The sequence below is a fragment of the Talpa occidentalis genome, unplaced genomic scaffold (genome assembly GCF_014898055.3).
Source record: "Talpa occidentalis isolate TD23 unplaced genomic scaffold, MPIMG_talOcc4v2.1 talOcc4.10, whole genome shotgun sequence".
Classification (NCBI taxonomy): Eukaryota; Metazoa; Chordata; class Mammalia; order Eulipotyphla; family Talpidae; genus Talpa; species Talpa occidentalis.
In genome coordinates, this window is record NW_023600993.1 from 99,946,855 (window position 1) to 99,961,853 (window position 14,999).

Consider the following 14,999-nt stretch of genomic DNA (forward strand, 5'->3'; position numbering starts at 1 on the left):
ATATATGCATTTACACCCAACCACACAGGCGTCCGTGAACTTGAAATTGAGCGTCTGGCGCACACAAACACACCACGCCAGACAATGCTTGAAATGCAGCTCCAAGCACTCACGCCACCAGAGCCGTCGTCCTAACTCCTTGGCCCCCCGGGGAAAGGACACGTGAGACCTTTGCAATCCCATAGCTGCACCGGAGGGTGGTTCTTCTGAGCTGGCATCGCCGCCCTCCCTCCACCCCGGGGTGCCCTTGGCCGGGGTTCACAGCACCCGTGCCCAGTGGGGCTGGCATGTGTCTCCAACGGCCAAACAGACAGGGCCAGGAGAGAGGGAGGAAATAAACGGAGAGGGAGAGGAGCCGAGAGGCTGGGACGCCCGCCAGATGGCCGAAGACTGAATGGGCTCTATCAGCTCTTGACAACGCCTAGAATTTCCTGACAGACCTCCGCGGAGCGCAAGCTCCTTTGCCCGGACAGCACCGACATCCATCCACGCTGGTTTTTAAGCAGGGTGAAATGGTCCATGATTGTGAGGGGTGGCAACCAGGCGGCAGCAGGTGAGGTCACCTAGACGTCCCTCGCCGAGGGTGAAGGCCACCTTCGCAGCCAAGGGCTCTTCCGTTCGAATCATCGATGTTTTCCTCCTTTGGAAGGTTGGCATGGAAAGTTGGTGGCCCTTCTAGGGGAAGCTGACAAGACTGATAATGCTGATGATGTGGGTATTTTCTTTTTCCTTCCTCTTTTAGCAACGGGAAGACAAATAATGGTTAAGGACAGATAAAATATTTAGCAGCGGCCATGCATAATTTATTCCTGAGTAGGTGCTCATTTCCAGCCTGCTGCTTTGCTCTCAATTAGAGCTTCTCAGAACATCGAACTGCTGTGTCTCCTTGGTCCATTGACATTGGGTTTATTTTTACTCTTTTCTTCCTAAGGCTAATTGTTTTAACATTTTTCGTGTTGAAGTGTCATTCCTAGATGCTGTTTTCCTATGCAGGCAGCAAGAGGGAAAATTCTAAGAGAGTTTTTTGAATTTGTTTCTGGGCTCAGGGGTTTGCTCAGTTTCAGGAATAAATCTGGATACAGAGAATGTTATGAAAAGTAGATAGGTTAAGGGGACTGTGTGTCCACGGAAGTCATTTTTGATTTCAGGAGAAATTTTAGAAGTAAATATAAACAGAGTAGAAAAAAATCAACCTCCACCCCTCAAATTAGTGTGCAGAGCGAACCACTGAAGTTTTCAGTTTGTAGGCACATTGATGTAGATTACCTAATATGCATTTTGATAATACAGAATCATATACATGTAAATTATTCTGCGGTTTGCTGACTTCAGAGGACACTGTCTGCTTTGCTCTGAACGATAGTTCTAGAACTTTGTGACGGTTTCTTTGTGGTTCCTTGTAGAGATGAGACATCTTTATGTAAAACCAGTTCCCTGTGGTTTGCTCTAGCCTTTTTCCAGTGCTGTAGTGAGCAGCTTTGCAAATACATCTTTTTGTTCTTTGCTCCATTATTTCCTCCAGATAAATTCCCACAAGAGGAACCATTAGGACCTTTTGTGGATTTCACTATTTTCCCCGAACATCCTTTTTCTGTTCTGGGATCTAATCCAGGATATTATGTTGCACTTAATCCCATTTGTTTTTACAGCTCCATAATGTGTAACCAATTTAATACACTGAAGATCCCCCGTGCGTGGACGCTGGGTTGGGGTTTGCTCCCTTGTCATTGCAGTGAGGTGGCCGGCGGTAATTGTATTAGGAAATCATTTGCAAGATAAATTCCTAGAAGAGGAATGGCAGAGTCAGAAAGCATGTGTGCCTGTCGTGTTGCTAGACGCTGCTGGCTCGTCCTCCTGGACGCTGTGCCCATTTTCACTTTGCTCAACAAAGTTGAGAATGCCCGCTTGCCACAGCCGTGCTGAACCTTCGGATGGGCACCAAAATGATGGCTACAGAATGTGTCGGTTATGAGTGAGATTGAACATCTTTTGATATGATTAGGAGTTACTCAAATTAACTTTTCTTCCAACTATCTTTTCGTATCCTTGGTTCATTTGATGTTTTACGTTATCAATTTCCAGAAACTCTTTATATATGAAGCAGATGACCCTTTGATGATATGTATTCACAAGTATTTCTTGTTGCGCTTATTGTATTACTTTTCCTAGCAATCAACTTTATTGGGGTATTAATTATTTCACTAAAATGTAAATATATAGTTTGACGAATGTGGACAAATAGTATATATCCCTGTAACCACCACCACAATCAAAATACAGAGCATTTCTATGACCCTTTATTATTTTAAAATATATATAATTTTAGGGTAGCTTTTGCCACGCAGCAACTTTTCATTTTGCTTTAGTACAAGTTGAAATTTTCTTTCATGGCTCCTGAATATTCTCATAATCAGAGAGGCTTTTATATTCTGAAGTTGAAAAATAATTGCTCATTCTTTATATCTACTATAGTTGTGCCTTTATTTATTTTCGTTTTCACATTTTGATTGGCGATCTGCTATGTAGCCGGTTGGTATGAAGTGTGGATCCAATGGATTTTATTCAAAGTGTCTCTGCAGCTATCCCAGCCCTAATAAACAATAGGCTATCCTCTCCCCTCACTGATGGGTGTCACATTTGTCATATACTACAATTTTGAATCTATTTCTGGACTTTATATTCTGTCCTATTTAAAAAAAAATTAAAGATTTATTTATGCATACAAGAGCTGGGGTGCAGGACAGAGGTATGGACAGGTGAGAGGATTCAGAGAGAGTGGGGAGCAGAACAGGTGGATCTACTGAAGTACACTGCTGAGGGGAGCAGCGGGCGAGACAGGAGAGGTCTGCTGAGCCATGTGGGTTGCTCCTGGCCGATTGGAGATCTAACTCGTGCTGCAGAAGGTGCGGATTGCTTCGTAGTGCAGTGCTTACCCCCTTGCGCCACCAGGGAGGCCCCAATTTGTGAACTTTTTACTTAAATTTAAAATATTTTTAACCATATTTGAAGTCCTCCACAATAAAAAATATATATAAAAACCCACCAGTATGTGTGTGTGCTTTTAGAATGTGCTTTAATCAAATGTGTTTTCAGCATTAAAAAGAGATTATGTAATTTTTCTCTTCACACTAATATGATTCATTATCTTAAGAGATCAATCTATCATTGAGCTAATCTTTCTAGAATAATCTCGTTTGGTTTATGGTATATTACTATTTTTCATGTCCCACTAGATTCTGTTTCCCAATATAAATTTTTGCATACATTTTCATAAGAGAAAATTTTAACTTTTTTTAAACTTTCATCAGGCTGTGGCACCAGTGTTTGCCTGGTTCCATCCTTGTGGGTTATTTTGTAAACTATTTTGCTAGAGGGAAAACGGGGTATAGCGGAGGGTGGTTTCACATTTGAGACATCTGTGTTTATGGGACTTACTATGTGTAGCATCTCATAAAAGGAAGGGGCCTGCACTTTCTTTTCCAGACTCTTCTTTTTGTCTCTAGAAAACCACAAATCTGGACATCCATGTGCCCTGTGAAAAGTTACCACATTAAAAGTCATGTGAGCTTACATGATGTTGTCCAGCTCAAACACACCTGCAGGTGTCTTCGTCCGTGTGTAGCTGCAAGATCATGATTGGCAGAGCCCTGTCTGGTGAGACCCCCTGTGGGGGTGTGGGTGGCAACTTCAAGTCAGGGGAACTCTCTTTAGGGGTCTCTTTCATAAGGGCACTAATTCTATTGGGGGGTTCCACCATCTTGACTGAATCTCTGCCCAAAGTCCCCACCTCCCACCCCCTTGGGGGTTAGGATCTCAATACATGGGTGTGTGGGGACATAACAGGCTACTCAGCAGGGCAAGGACTTGGTAGGGGCAAGTGAGATGCAAGGACACATTGCCCCCCTGATGCCCACCCTATAGCCCTTAGATTGAGGCCCCTTTGCAAGTTGGGGTCTAAGTGCGATTCTCATCCATCCCCCAAGTCCTGGCTCTGCTCTGAGGGCTTGACTTTGCAACTTGGTCTCTGACTTCACTTGTGGGCACTGAGGAGCCACTGAAGAATTAGGAGCAAGTCGAAGGTGATGAGAATGTGACTTGGGGGCCAGCGAAAGGCTGGGTTGGCATGGGGCTGGGGAGCGGCCAGCTTGAACTCAAGAGGTGGCAGCAGGAGGCATTCTGGGGAGAGTGGCAGGTGAGAACCTGGTTTCTGGAATCAGATGGCCCCAGTTCAAACCCTGGCTCCTTCCTTTCTTACTTATGACACTAGGAGAGACTCTTCACCTCTCGGAGCCTCAGTCTCTTCACCTGTAAAACGGGCATCACAACAGGGCTTGTCTACCTCGCCCCGGGGCAGTGCAGTTCGGCAAGGCCATGTATGGAAGGGGCTAGCTCAGTGCCTGGCACACAGCAGGCACCAGGACAGCCTGGAGTGAGGACCTCCAGAGATACCAAGGAAGACAGATGGGGTCCCCACTCAGCAAACCCTGGAACTGGGTGGATTAGCATCACCTGGGAAGCTTGGGCGCCACCACAAACCCAGGCCACACTCCATACCAATTAAATCACAATCAGAATCAGGCATCGGTAATTTCTAGAAGTTTCTCAGGTGTTTCCAATGTGTAGTGGAGCTTGGAAAGCACTGCTGGTTATTGATAGAACCTGGTGTGCCTGAGGCCCAGGCTGAGCGGCCTGACCTTGAAAAGGTGCAGCCAGCCAGCCATCTTGCAGCTGGGGCCGGGGAAGTCAGACTGGATGGCTGTGCAAGGTGCAAGGGGCACAAAAGCGTGTGGCTTTGGGGCCCAGCCTGGGGCGACAGCGGCTCCTGGGGGCCTTGATGGTGTGGTGGTGGCCGGCACCCCTGCCCCCCAGGCTGGGAAGGAGCCAGCCGCCCGCACCCTGCAGAGGACTCTTGAGCTGGAGGCCGGAGCAGCAGCTCTGAGCCAGGCTTGGGCACCAGAGGGAGCTCGTGGGGATGCGCCACGGCTCCATCCCTGCAGCTGGTTCAAACTGGTTTGGGCAGGGTGCGGCCTAGGCAGGCTGCATTCCAGGCCTCAGGCTTGCTGCCTGCTCCACGGTCACCCTAAGAGCTCTGGACCCGCAGGGTGCAGGGGCAAAAGCCGAGCACCAAGAGTGGAGAGGGAGGGGCTGAAAATTCACTGCACTTTGTTTAAAATCCGTGGTTTGGCCTGGGGGAGAAGGGACCCCTGACTTCTGCCCCCAGCAAGAAGCTGCCCCATAGAGATTCTTCTCGGACTGTGGTATGCATGCAAATTAGTTGCAGAGCTTTTAAAATGCACGTGCCCAGAGCCCCAAAGATTCTGTTTCGGAAAGTTGGGTTAGGGCTCAGGACAGCTGTATTTGGAGTGAAATGTTTCTACAGCAAAATCACACATTCTAGGCCTCCCTGGTGGCGCAAGGGGTTAAGCACAGCACTGCGAAGCTATCAGGAGCCTCTGCAGCAGGAGTTTGATCCCTGTCCTGCCAGGCTAGCTACCCAGAGGGCGCAGCAGACCTGTCCTGTATTTCAGTCAGTCTGTCTGTTCTGCTCCCCGCTCTGTCTCTGGTGAATCCTCTCACCTCCCACACCTCTGGCCTGTACCTCAGCTCTTGTATGCATAAATAAATAAATATTTTTTAAATCACACATTCTAGATAAAAGGACTAGAACCCAAATTGGGTAGCCGACTTGGTCCAGAGGTGCTTGTGAAGAACGCAGCTCTTGCCCGAGCACCCCATCTCAGGAAAAGGGGCTCTGGGAGAGCTGCGTTTTGAGGTATCCAAAGGCATTTCATTTTTAAATGAGTCATTCTGGGCATTCAAAAAGGTTTAACTATTGTAACAAGCATCAGCAGGAGTTATCAAACATGACAAACATAACTGAGACCCCCCTCACCCCCCTCCAACTTCCTCCCCTGGACCCCAGAGACAGGCGTCCCACTGGGCCCTTCCCCACACAGCCCTGCAGGCTCCTGTGTCAGCAACAGAGGTCTCCCACAAGTCTGAAGCCCGGGGCGATGGCTGTGTGCCCGGAGCCTCCGTGCCTGTCTTCTCCCCCTGGCATTAGGCTCTCGAGTTCCGGGGAGGCTGGCTGCGCTCAGGGTCTGGCTAATCTGAAGCCAGTTCAGGGTGTCTCCAGGGCAGGCTCCTTCCAGCCTGCAGAGGTGGGGTCCAGCTTGGCTCCCACGTGTAAGGCCGCCCAGGGCCCTGAGCTTTAGGGAAATCGGACAGTAAAGAGCTGCCGGGTTCAGATTTGGGGAGCTCCCATCAAACCCCACTTCCTGAGCCCCTGAGGCCCGTGTTTGCCCAGGGTGTTCTGGAAAACGGCTCTGGCCTGCAGGCTGGAATGTTTGGGTGGGATGTCCAGAAAGAGCAGCCTGCAGATGGGGAGTGGGGACACCCAGGGATGGACTGGGGAGCAGAGCCTGGGTTAGGCCCCTACCTAGGGATGCCAGGTAATGTAGACATTCAAATTAACAACCCCCCCAATCCCGGCGCTGCGGGGTGGGGGGGGTCCTGTTTATTTGCAACCACGACACATTTTAAAAGCAAAAGCATCCCAGGAAAATGGGAACTGCAGACTTCCCGCCATCGCTCTACCCTTCCTAGTACTTTCCTTGTCAGCATTTCTTGGGGGGGGGGGTGCACCCCACCCTCTTTTCCCTGAAAGGGTCTCTAGTCCGCAGGGGCGGGCCTGGGGGGACGGGTGTGGGGTGGTCTGCGGGTGGAGGGCCCAGCAGAAGAGCCCTCCTCCTCCTGCGGGAATCACTGCGAAGCTTCCAAAACCTGCGAGGCCCGCGCCCCAAGCCCAGGCTTCCCGCGCGGCGGCCGGGGGTGGCGCGCGGCTCGGGGGCTTGTGCCAGCACCTCGGAGCGGAGGGTGCCGGAGCCCCTGAAAAGGGGCGCTCTGCGCCGACGGCTGACATCGCCCGGCGAGCCCGACGGACGCCGAGTTCCCAGCCCCCGAGCGCGCGGCCGGGACTTTGGAAACTCCGCGCCCGGGGCGGGGGCCGCGGCTGGGGCGGGTCTCGGCGCGGCGGGCGCCTCGGCCACTGGGCGGCGCTGCCCGCTCGGGAGCCCCGGCCGGGCCGCGGGGCGCGCACCTGCCCCCTCCCACGGCGGGCCCGGGCGGGGCTGCGGGGCCGGGCGCGGCGCCGCGTCTCCGCGCCCCAGGATGCGGCTGCTGCGCGCTGGGCGGCCCGGGCCGGCGAGCGGCGGGGCGCGCGAGCTCGCGCTGCTGCTGACCCCGGAGCCGGGGCCCGAGGTAGGGCGGGGGGAGCCGAGCGGGGCGCGGCTCGGGGCGGGGGGTCTGTGGCCTGCGCGTCCCGGGGAAGCGGCGGACCCCGAGCGCGAGCGGATCGGGACGCGGAGCCCGGGCTCCCGCGGGCGGCTCCCGCACCCGGGGCTGGGGCGCGGGGTCCCCCCGGGGCGGAGCGTGGCTGCCCGGCGCCCCCAGAGAGGCGCGGCCGCTCGGGGTCCTCCGGCGACACCCGCCGCCCTCGGGGACCCAGGCGCGCCTTCTGCCTCCACTCGGGACCCCCCGCACCCGCCGGGGCCCCCTGGACGCCGGCCCGCGGCGCGCCCCCAACTGCTGCGCGTCGCCGGGAGGGCCGGGGCGGGGGGCGCGGGGGGCCGACCCCGGGGCCTGCCCCTCCTGGGCGCGCGGAGCTGCCGCCCGCGGGCGGGAGGCGCCCAGGGAAAAGGCCTCGCTGCCTGTGCTTCTGTTTTAAAAGCACAGAATAAAAAGTGGATCCAAAACCAGCCCTTTCATCTTCCAAGGGGAGCCGGTCTGTTGACAACGTGTGAAAAAGTTGTTTCCCCAAGTTCACCAGGGAGATCCGGGCCAGAAATCCAGCCCATTCTCTTGTGCATCAGCAGAACCCAAGGGGAGGCTCAGCCCCTCCGCCTCGGCTCCGCCACCCGCCACACCGGCACTACCAGCTCGTGTGTCCATCCCTGCAGGACTCGGCCACACGCGTGTGTGTGTGCACGTGTGCGGTGTCACTGACAGCCCCTGTCGCTGCTCCCAGGCCGTGCTGGGGTCTGGAGTCCCTTCTGCAACTTCTTTACTCGGAGCAGCCTAATGGGGGAGCTTGCAACGGACTAATGGGGAGCAGGCAAAGGGCTAGTGGGGAGCAGCATTGGCAAGGCCCAGGGCCGCCTTTGAGGATGGGGAACATGTTCTGGAATTGGTGACGATGGTCGCAATCCTTTGTGACTCTCCTGAAAACCCCTGGATTGTGCACTCTCAAGGGCGCGTGGTGTGGTTGTGCGCGACTGGACATATTCCCATGTCACAGTGTCCCCCCCAGACCTGGCCTGCAGCGGTATCCCCTGCGCCACAAATGTGAGCCATCCATGTTTAATGTTCTAGGAACCATGAAAAAGGAAAGGTGAGGTTAGTTTCCATCTGCTTGGAAGACTAGCATAGGCAAAGCATCGCGTGCGCATGTGATCAATATTCAGAATGTAATGGGCGTTTACAGCCTTTTCTTTGCCCGGAGTTGTCAAGGCCCAGCTCTGTCATCTCAGCTGGCGCCACATGTGCCGTTTCCTTAGTCCTTTGAGGCCACTGGCTTCTGGTCCTCTTCATCTTCATCCTTGGGGCCCATCATTAAAACATAATCACCGGGTCTCCCTGGTGGCGCAAGGGGTTAAGCTTCAGCACCATGAAGCTGTCTGCAGCCGCTGCTGCATGAGTTCAATCCCTGGCCAGGGAGCTACCCACATGGCACAGCAGACCTCTCCTGACTCCCCGCTGCTCCCCTCAGCAGTGGATTTCAGTGGATCCGCCTGTTCTGCTCCCCACTCTGTCTCTGGTGAATCCTCTCACCCCCCACACCTCTGGCCTGCACCCCAGTTCTTGTATGCATGAATAAATTAAAAAAAATAATCACTGCCTTTGCCTGAGCAGGTACAATGTGCTGTCAGCCTGCTGCCTGCTCGCGGGCGATGCCATTGTGTCCGGGTTTGGGGGAGGATGTTGTTCTGTCTGTCTTGTAGCGGAGAACACAGGACAGGGGGCATCCGGGGTGTGCTATCATGTATGAGCCATGCCCCCCGCCCCGGGTGCACATGTGGTTTGTCCTCCCTTCTTCACCGCTTGGCGCACTGGCGCACCTGTCCTGCTCCCCCCGCCTCAGAAGCCAGATACCGCCGTGCCCAGGGCTAGACCTCAGCTTCATTTTGTCTCCATTAGGACAGCCTTCAAGAGAAAGTGTGTGTGTTCACTTCATTTTCTCACTCGGGGCTCTCTTTAACTAGACGCCAGGTTGGCTCCCGCTCATTAGTAAAGAGCATAATGAAGAGCCCGGCTCCCTCGAGCTCCACGCGGCTAGAAACCCACGTCGAGCTCTTGCTGAAGCTTATTTACCCAAAGAAGCAGAAGCTGCCACGACAGTCTCTTGCAGCTGCTACTTAAAGCTTCATTCATTAGCAGGTCCCTGCGCTGACGCGGTTTGCAGCCGGGCACGTGAGCTAGCCAGGGGCCTCTGGTTTGGGGCAGGCCGGGACCACCCGTCCCGCCCGCCCAGCCCTTCTCCCAGGGCTTTTGGCTTTTTCATGGAGCAGTAGGCATCTCGGGCCAGCCCATTCCAGTCCTCGGGGTGCCCTGGGGTTCCTAGTGAAGTGGTTTGCTTCTCTCCTGGGGCCCCTACCTTGTGCCAGGTCCCACTGGGGCCACCAAGGAAGTGAAACGCACAAGCCGCCTCTCAGGGCACTGCCAGATAACATGGAACACTCCAAACTGCTGGACTGTGGTGGTGCCACGGAGAACATAACAGGAGGTGACGTGGGAGGGGAGTCTGTGTGTCTGGGAGACGAGGTGTGGTCATGGGGGCTTCCCTTGTCATTTCAGCCTGAGCCCTGAAGAATGAGTAGGCGTTGGCCAGACTGACAGGGAGGAGAGAGGGCGCCTAGGCAGCGAAAACAGAATGTGCAAAGGCCCTGGGGCGGGAGGAAACGGTGTTCTTTGGGCTAAAAGGGCAGTAGGCAGAAAGGGGAGCAGCAGGAGAGGTGAGGGGGGCAGGCCCAGGACGTTGCACACTCGCCCAGGACCGAGGCTCCCCGGAGGGAGGCACACTGAGATTGGGGGCAGGTGTGATTTGCTATTTCTGGTGCCCTTGTGGTTTTACGTTCAACCGGCTTTTTTGTGTTTTACTTTCTTTTTCTGGCATGAACTTCCTCTTTTGCGGGGTGGCGGGGAGAAGTGTCACAGGGGAGCCTCCAGAAACTGCTTTAAGTTGTCAGGGTGCCCTGTGATTTCTGAGGGGCCTCAGAACCCTCATAGATGCTGAGTGCTGATGCCCGCTCATGCTCATGCCCTGCTTTCCAGGATCCCAGGTGCCCTTACCTAGGGTGCGGGACGGCGCGGCCCGCATGGAAGGGCATGAAGCCAGCGCTTTCTTGTCCCCGGGGTCTCTGCTGTGGGAACAGAGAGTGATGGCTGGGAAGGCACCTGGGTCTTTGACCCACACCTGGATTAGCTCAGGGGCTGCCATCGGCTCCAGAGACCGAAACCAGCACTCTGAGCTGACCCGTGCCGTCCACATGGGGTTAAAAGTGGAGAATTTTCAGGGCCTCCCTGGTGGTGCCGGGGGTTGAGCGCAGGGCTGTGAAGCTGTTTGCAGCCTCTGCAGCGCGGGTTCCATCTGTGGCCGGCCAGGGAGCTACCCACATGGCGCGCAGACCTCTCCTGTCTCGCCCGCTGCTCCCCTCAGCAGTGTACTTCGGTCCTTCTGCCTGCTCTGCTCCCCGCTCTGTCTCTGGTGAATCCTCCCACCCTCCCACGCCTCTGGCCTGTACCCCAGCTCTTGTATAAATAAAAAATAAATCTTAAAAAAAAGTGGAGAATTTTCACAGAAAAACCAAATTCTTGTTTATTGAAAAAAGTAATTTTCACTCATTTTCTAACTTAAGCACAGTCTGGCAATCTTCGGTCATGTTCCCCCCTGTGGCCCTGTCCACACTTGCTGCTGTCCACACTTCTCCCTGTTGTCTCCCCAGCGTGGAAGAGGCACCAGTTACCGTTTACCCTTGTGCTTGAACGTTTGATTTTTCTGTTCTTGATAAAAAGAAAGGGAAGTATTTCTGCAACTCATATGTCTGGACTAAGGGAAGAAAACAAATTAGCCAAAGATGCTTGAGTTTCAAGAAAAATGTGGGAGAGGCTGTTTCTTTGTGGAAGCAAAGAATATTCTATTGCGTCCAACCTGCAAGTGCCGTGTGCCTGTGGGAAGCCCCGCTCCGTCCCCAGGTGTGTGCTCTATTCTTGTGGCCTGTTGGTCCCCTTTTGGCATCAAGTTGGGGTGTTTATTTGTTTTTATTCTTTTTTGGGGGGCTTGGGGCTGTTCAAATTAGAAATCTGGCAACCTGGCTCGAGCTGTAGTTCTGTGAGAATTTATTCCTCAAGTCTTTACAGCAAACCTGCTGCATGTGCCCCCCGTGCTGGGCACCTGGGAAAGGCCAGCATGGCGGCCGTGGTGCTGCCCCCCAGGACTGGCGCTGCAATCGTGGGGATGAGCTATAACCAGGGTCCAACCGAGTAGCTGAGTAGCTGAGTGGGGTCAGTACCTCAGAGGGGCTGTGACAGGGATACAGGCGTGTTGGGAGGAGCCGCCGGTCTGCGCACAACCTGGGGCACAGGAGGACCATCATTCCAGGTGTGTGGGCACCGTATCCCTCCCTGGTCAGGTGGGGCCCCGTGTGGGAGGGTGTGGGCTCTGCAGCCTCACGGGTCCAGCTGTCAGCTCGCTCAGTGCCCCCCGGCGGTGTCTCGGGTGTTGTGGGGTTGATGAGATCACAGGGACGCCCAGGCCAGGCCCTGGTCTGTTGTAAGCGGCCCGGGAACCCCAGCTCCGGTTATTCGTTTATTCATCCTGCGGCTGTTCAGTGCAGGTTCCACGTGCGCCGGGGCCAGGCGCTAGGGGCTGGTCCCCAGGGTGCTGGGCGGGTGACCGGCACACGCGGATACTTCCCTTCAGCATCCCCGGGTGGGCGAAGCCAACCTCCCCCTGCGCTGGGACCTCGCTGCCCAGCACTGCTTCCCGAGCTGCAAGGCCCCGAGCTCCGGCGTTAACCCTGCACCTTCGCCCCCGAGAGCAGCTCTGGGCTCCGGCTTTTGATTTGCCAGACAGTTGCTGGATGAACCGTCTTCGTGGACCTGTCCTGGGGACCTGAATTCGCAGCTGTCTTGGGACCTGACTTGAGTTCAGTGGTGCAAGTCTAGCAGGACACTGGCCTGTGGGTTCCTGTGGGTTCTTTTAGAGTAAGTTGGCGATGCACATGCTCCAGATCCACAGGCCCCGGTGACCACAGCGTGATGAGCCCACCGGGGTTCCTTGGCCCCCTGCTGCTCTGCAGGGGCCCCCCCTCCCTGGCTCCTGTCCCCTCCCAGGCTGGCACACAGGTACCTCCCCACCCCCACCCCACCTTCCTCTTCTGCGTTGTGCTTTTTTCCACTCAGTACATCTCAGGGGTCTTTCCATCTGATGCTCCGGAGCGTCCTAATTATTTGTAGCTGCTAAACAGACTCTCGCTGCGTGATCACTGAGGTCTGCAGCACCCCGCTCTGGTGGACAGCTGAGTGCTGGGGAGTCTTCTGCTGTGGTGCTCTGCTGTCACGAGTGCTCGGGATGTACATTTGTCTGTGTCTGTAGAGGAAATACCTGCTGGCGCCTGCACGGGTAAGTGCATCTGGAATTCTGGTTACTGTTGCCAAATTAACCTCCTTAGGGGTCGGGTTAGTCGTGAGTGTCGAGTGGTCAGCTCTCTCTGGGCTCTCAAACCTCAAGGTCAAGGGCCCCCCTGGGGCCAACATGGGAACTCTTGTTTGTCCTGCTTTAGGGCCCAGAAAAAGGGGTTCCTGCCCGACCCCCTTTGGGGAGAGATTACGGTAGGAGGGGGCCAGGCTTATCTTGGTTTGCAGTCCTACCCCCAGGCTGTTTGGAGAATCCCTTCTTCACTCCCAGGTTGTGGGGAGTCCGGGCTGCCCTGTTTCCCAGGAACTTTCTAGATCCTTCCACACCTTTCATCCTGTGCAGAGAGGAGCCTGCTTTTTCTGCCCTGCCTACTGGTAGAAGAAAACACACCAACACGGAAAGGACATTGACTTTCCTGACAATCTGTGGGCGCATCTGCAGTGCTTGCTTTGTTTTATTTGTCCAGTGTTAAATCGATTTGCCAATCATTTACACACGTACATAATTTTGATAGTGCTTCACCCTCTGTGTGTGCACATGTACCACACCCCCATGCTCCAGTGCCAGAGGCCTCTCACTCCCCTCCTCTATCTCTCTCCCTGAAACACCACCCCCACCCCGCCCCCAGCCAGTATATTTCCCCACTGAGTTAAACATTTATTTTTGCTGTGTTTTGCTAGTTTGTCTCCTTTGGTTATTTATATTCCACACATGAATGAAACCATCCTGTGACTGTCTTTTACTTTCTGACTTACTCCACTTAGCATCACCCCTGAGCATCACCCCTCCAGGGGGTTCTGACTTATGTGCCCGGGGTTTGGGGGACAGGTCCGGCCTGGGAGCAGGGGCAAGCTGCACTTGGTGTCCAGGAATGCGAAACACACCCCTGGAGCTCAGCGTGGCTTGAGGGGCTGCCCTCTGCCTTGTACAGGGATGGGATAGGGAAATGCTAAATAGTTGCTCACTTTTACAAAAAAATGGGAATTTTCACATGAAAATCTAAATGTGTGGCTTCTCTGCAAATGTCACAAAAGGCACAGGTCTTCACTGGCCCGCTTCTGGCTGGGTTCTGAGTGTGTGTGTATATATGTGTGTGTGAACAGCATTGTGCTGATGTAATTCACATCCCATACAACTCACTTACTTATTTAAAATTTACAGTTTAATGGCTTGGTATAGTCTCTGGGTTAGGTAGCTATCAACCACCATTAATTATAGAACATTTTTATCACCCCCAAGGGAAAACTGTGCCCCTTAGCTCTCAACCCCTCAAACTCCCTGTTCATCTACTTTCTCTATCAGTAGATTTGCTCTCTGGACAGTTCATATGTGTCTGTGTTCTGAAGACACTGTGAGGCCAGAGGTCTGAAAGCCCCATTCAGCCTGCAGACAGGTTTGTTTGGCCATCATAGTGCTTTTCAATTTTGGGGGTGCGTTTTAACATTTTCAAATTAGGAGTGTTGGCACAATATCTGAATCGCCTTTTGTCTTGAACAAAACTGGAGTGACACTTCCTTGCCTGCCACCATCTGTTGGAGCCAAGGAGCAGCCTCTCTCTTCCAATGGGCAAGAAGTCTCCTGTGTAGTCTCCTGTTTGCCACAGTCCCCACCCCTCCCTGTTGTCTCCCAGTCTGGAGGCTGAGTGTCAGCTGCCCTTTATTACACTGATTGTGCTGCTGTGTTTCTTAGAGAAAGATCTCCATAAAAAGTAGGCAGCTGAAAATCAGCAGGAAACACTTCTGAGCCATGGCCTTGTCTTCATCTCTGTCTGGCTTCTGTGTGCCCTTGAGATTGGAGAGCCCAGTAGGGCTATTAACAACCACCTTTTGTCTGGGATAGCTTCTCCTGAGAATAACCCAGAGAAATTATTCAGTTGACCTTCCTCAGCTTCTATCTAGAGAACCAGAGAAATTATTTTATTTTATTTTTTAAAAAGATTTTATTTATTTATTTATACAAGAACCGGGGTACAGGCCAGATGCGCGGGAGGGTGAGAGGATTCACCAGAGACAGAGCAGGGAACAGAACAGGCAGACTGATGAAATACACTGCTGAGGGAGCAGCAGGCGTGACAGGAGAGGTCTGCTGCGCCATGTGGGACCCTCGCCGGCTGGCCGGGATCAAACCGGCGCTGCAGAGGCTACGGACAGCTTCACAGCACTGCATCAACCGCCTGCGCCACCAGGGGAGGCCCAGAGAATTTTTTTAAACATGGGTTCTGAGGCACAGAGCTGGTCAGAGATGTAGTTAAGGTCACACAGCTTAAACTTCACAGGCTGGGCCCAAGTGCAGTCAAGGTTGCTGT

The 14,999-nt window shown here is 53.9% G+C and overlaps 1 protein-coding gene across 1 annotated transcript in view; it reads left to right on the forward strand.

The window, feature by feature from the left end:
• The first annotated feature begins 7,170 nt into the window (after window positions 1-7,170).
• The window catches only part of BCAS4 (breast carcinoma amplified sequence 4), a 42,048-nt gene continuing 34,219 nt past the window's right edge, over window positions 7,171-14,999 (forward strand). The window contains exon 1 of the mRNA XM_037500358.2: window positions 7,171-7,260. Within this exon, the coding sequence (XP_037356255.1) occupies window positions 7,171-7,260 (90 nt within the window). The remainder of the gene's footprint in view (window positions 7,261-14,999) is intronic.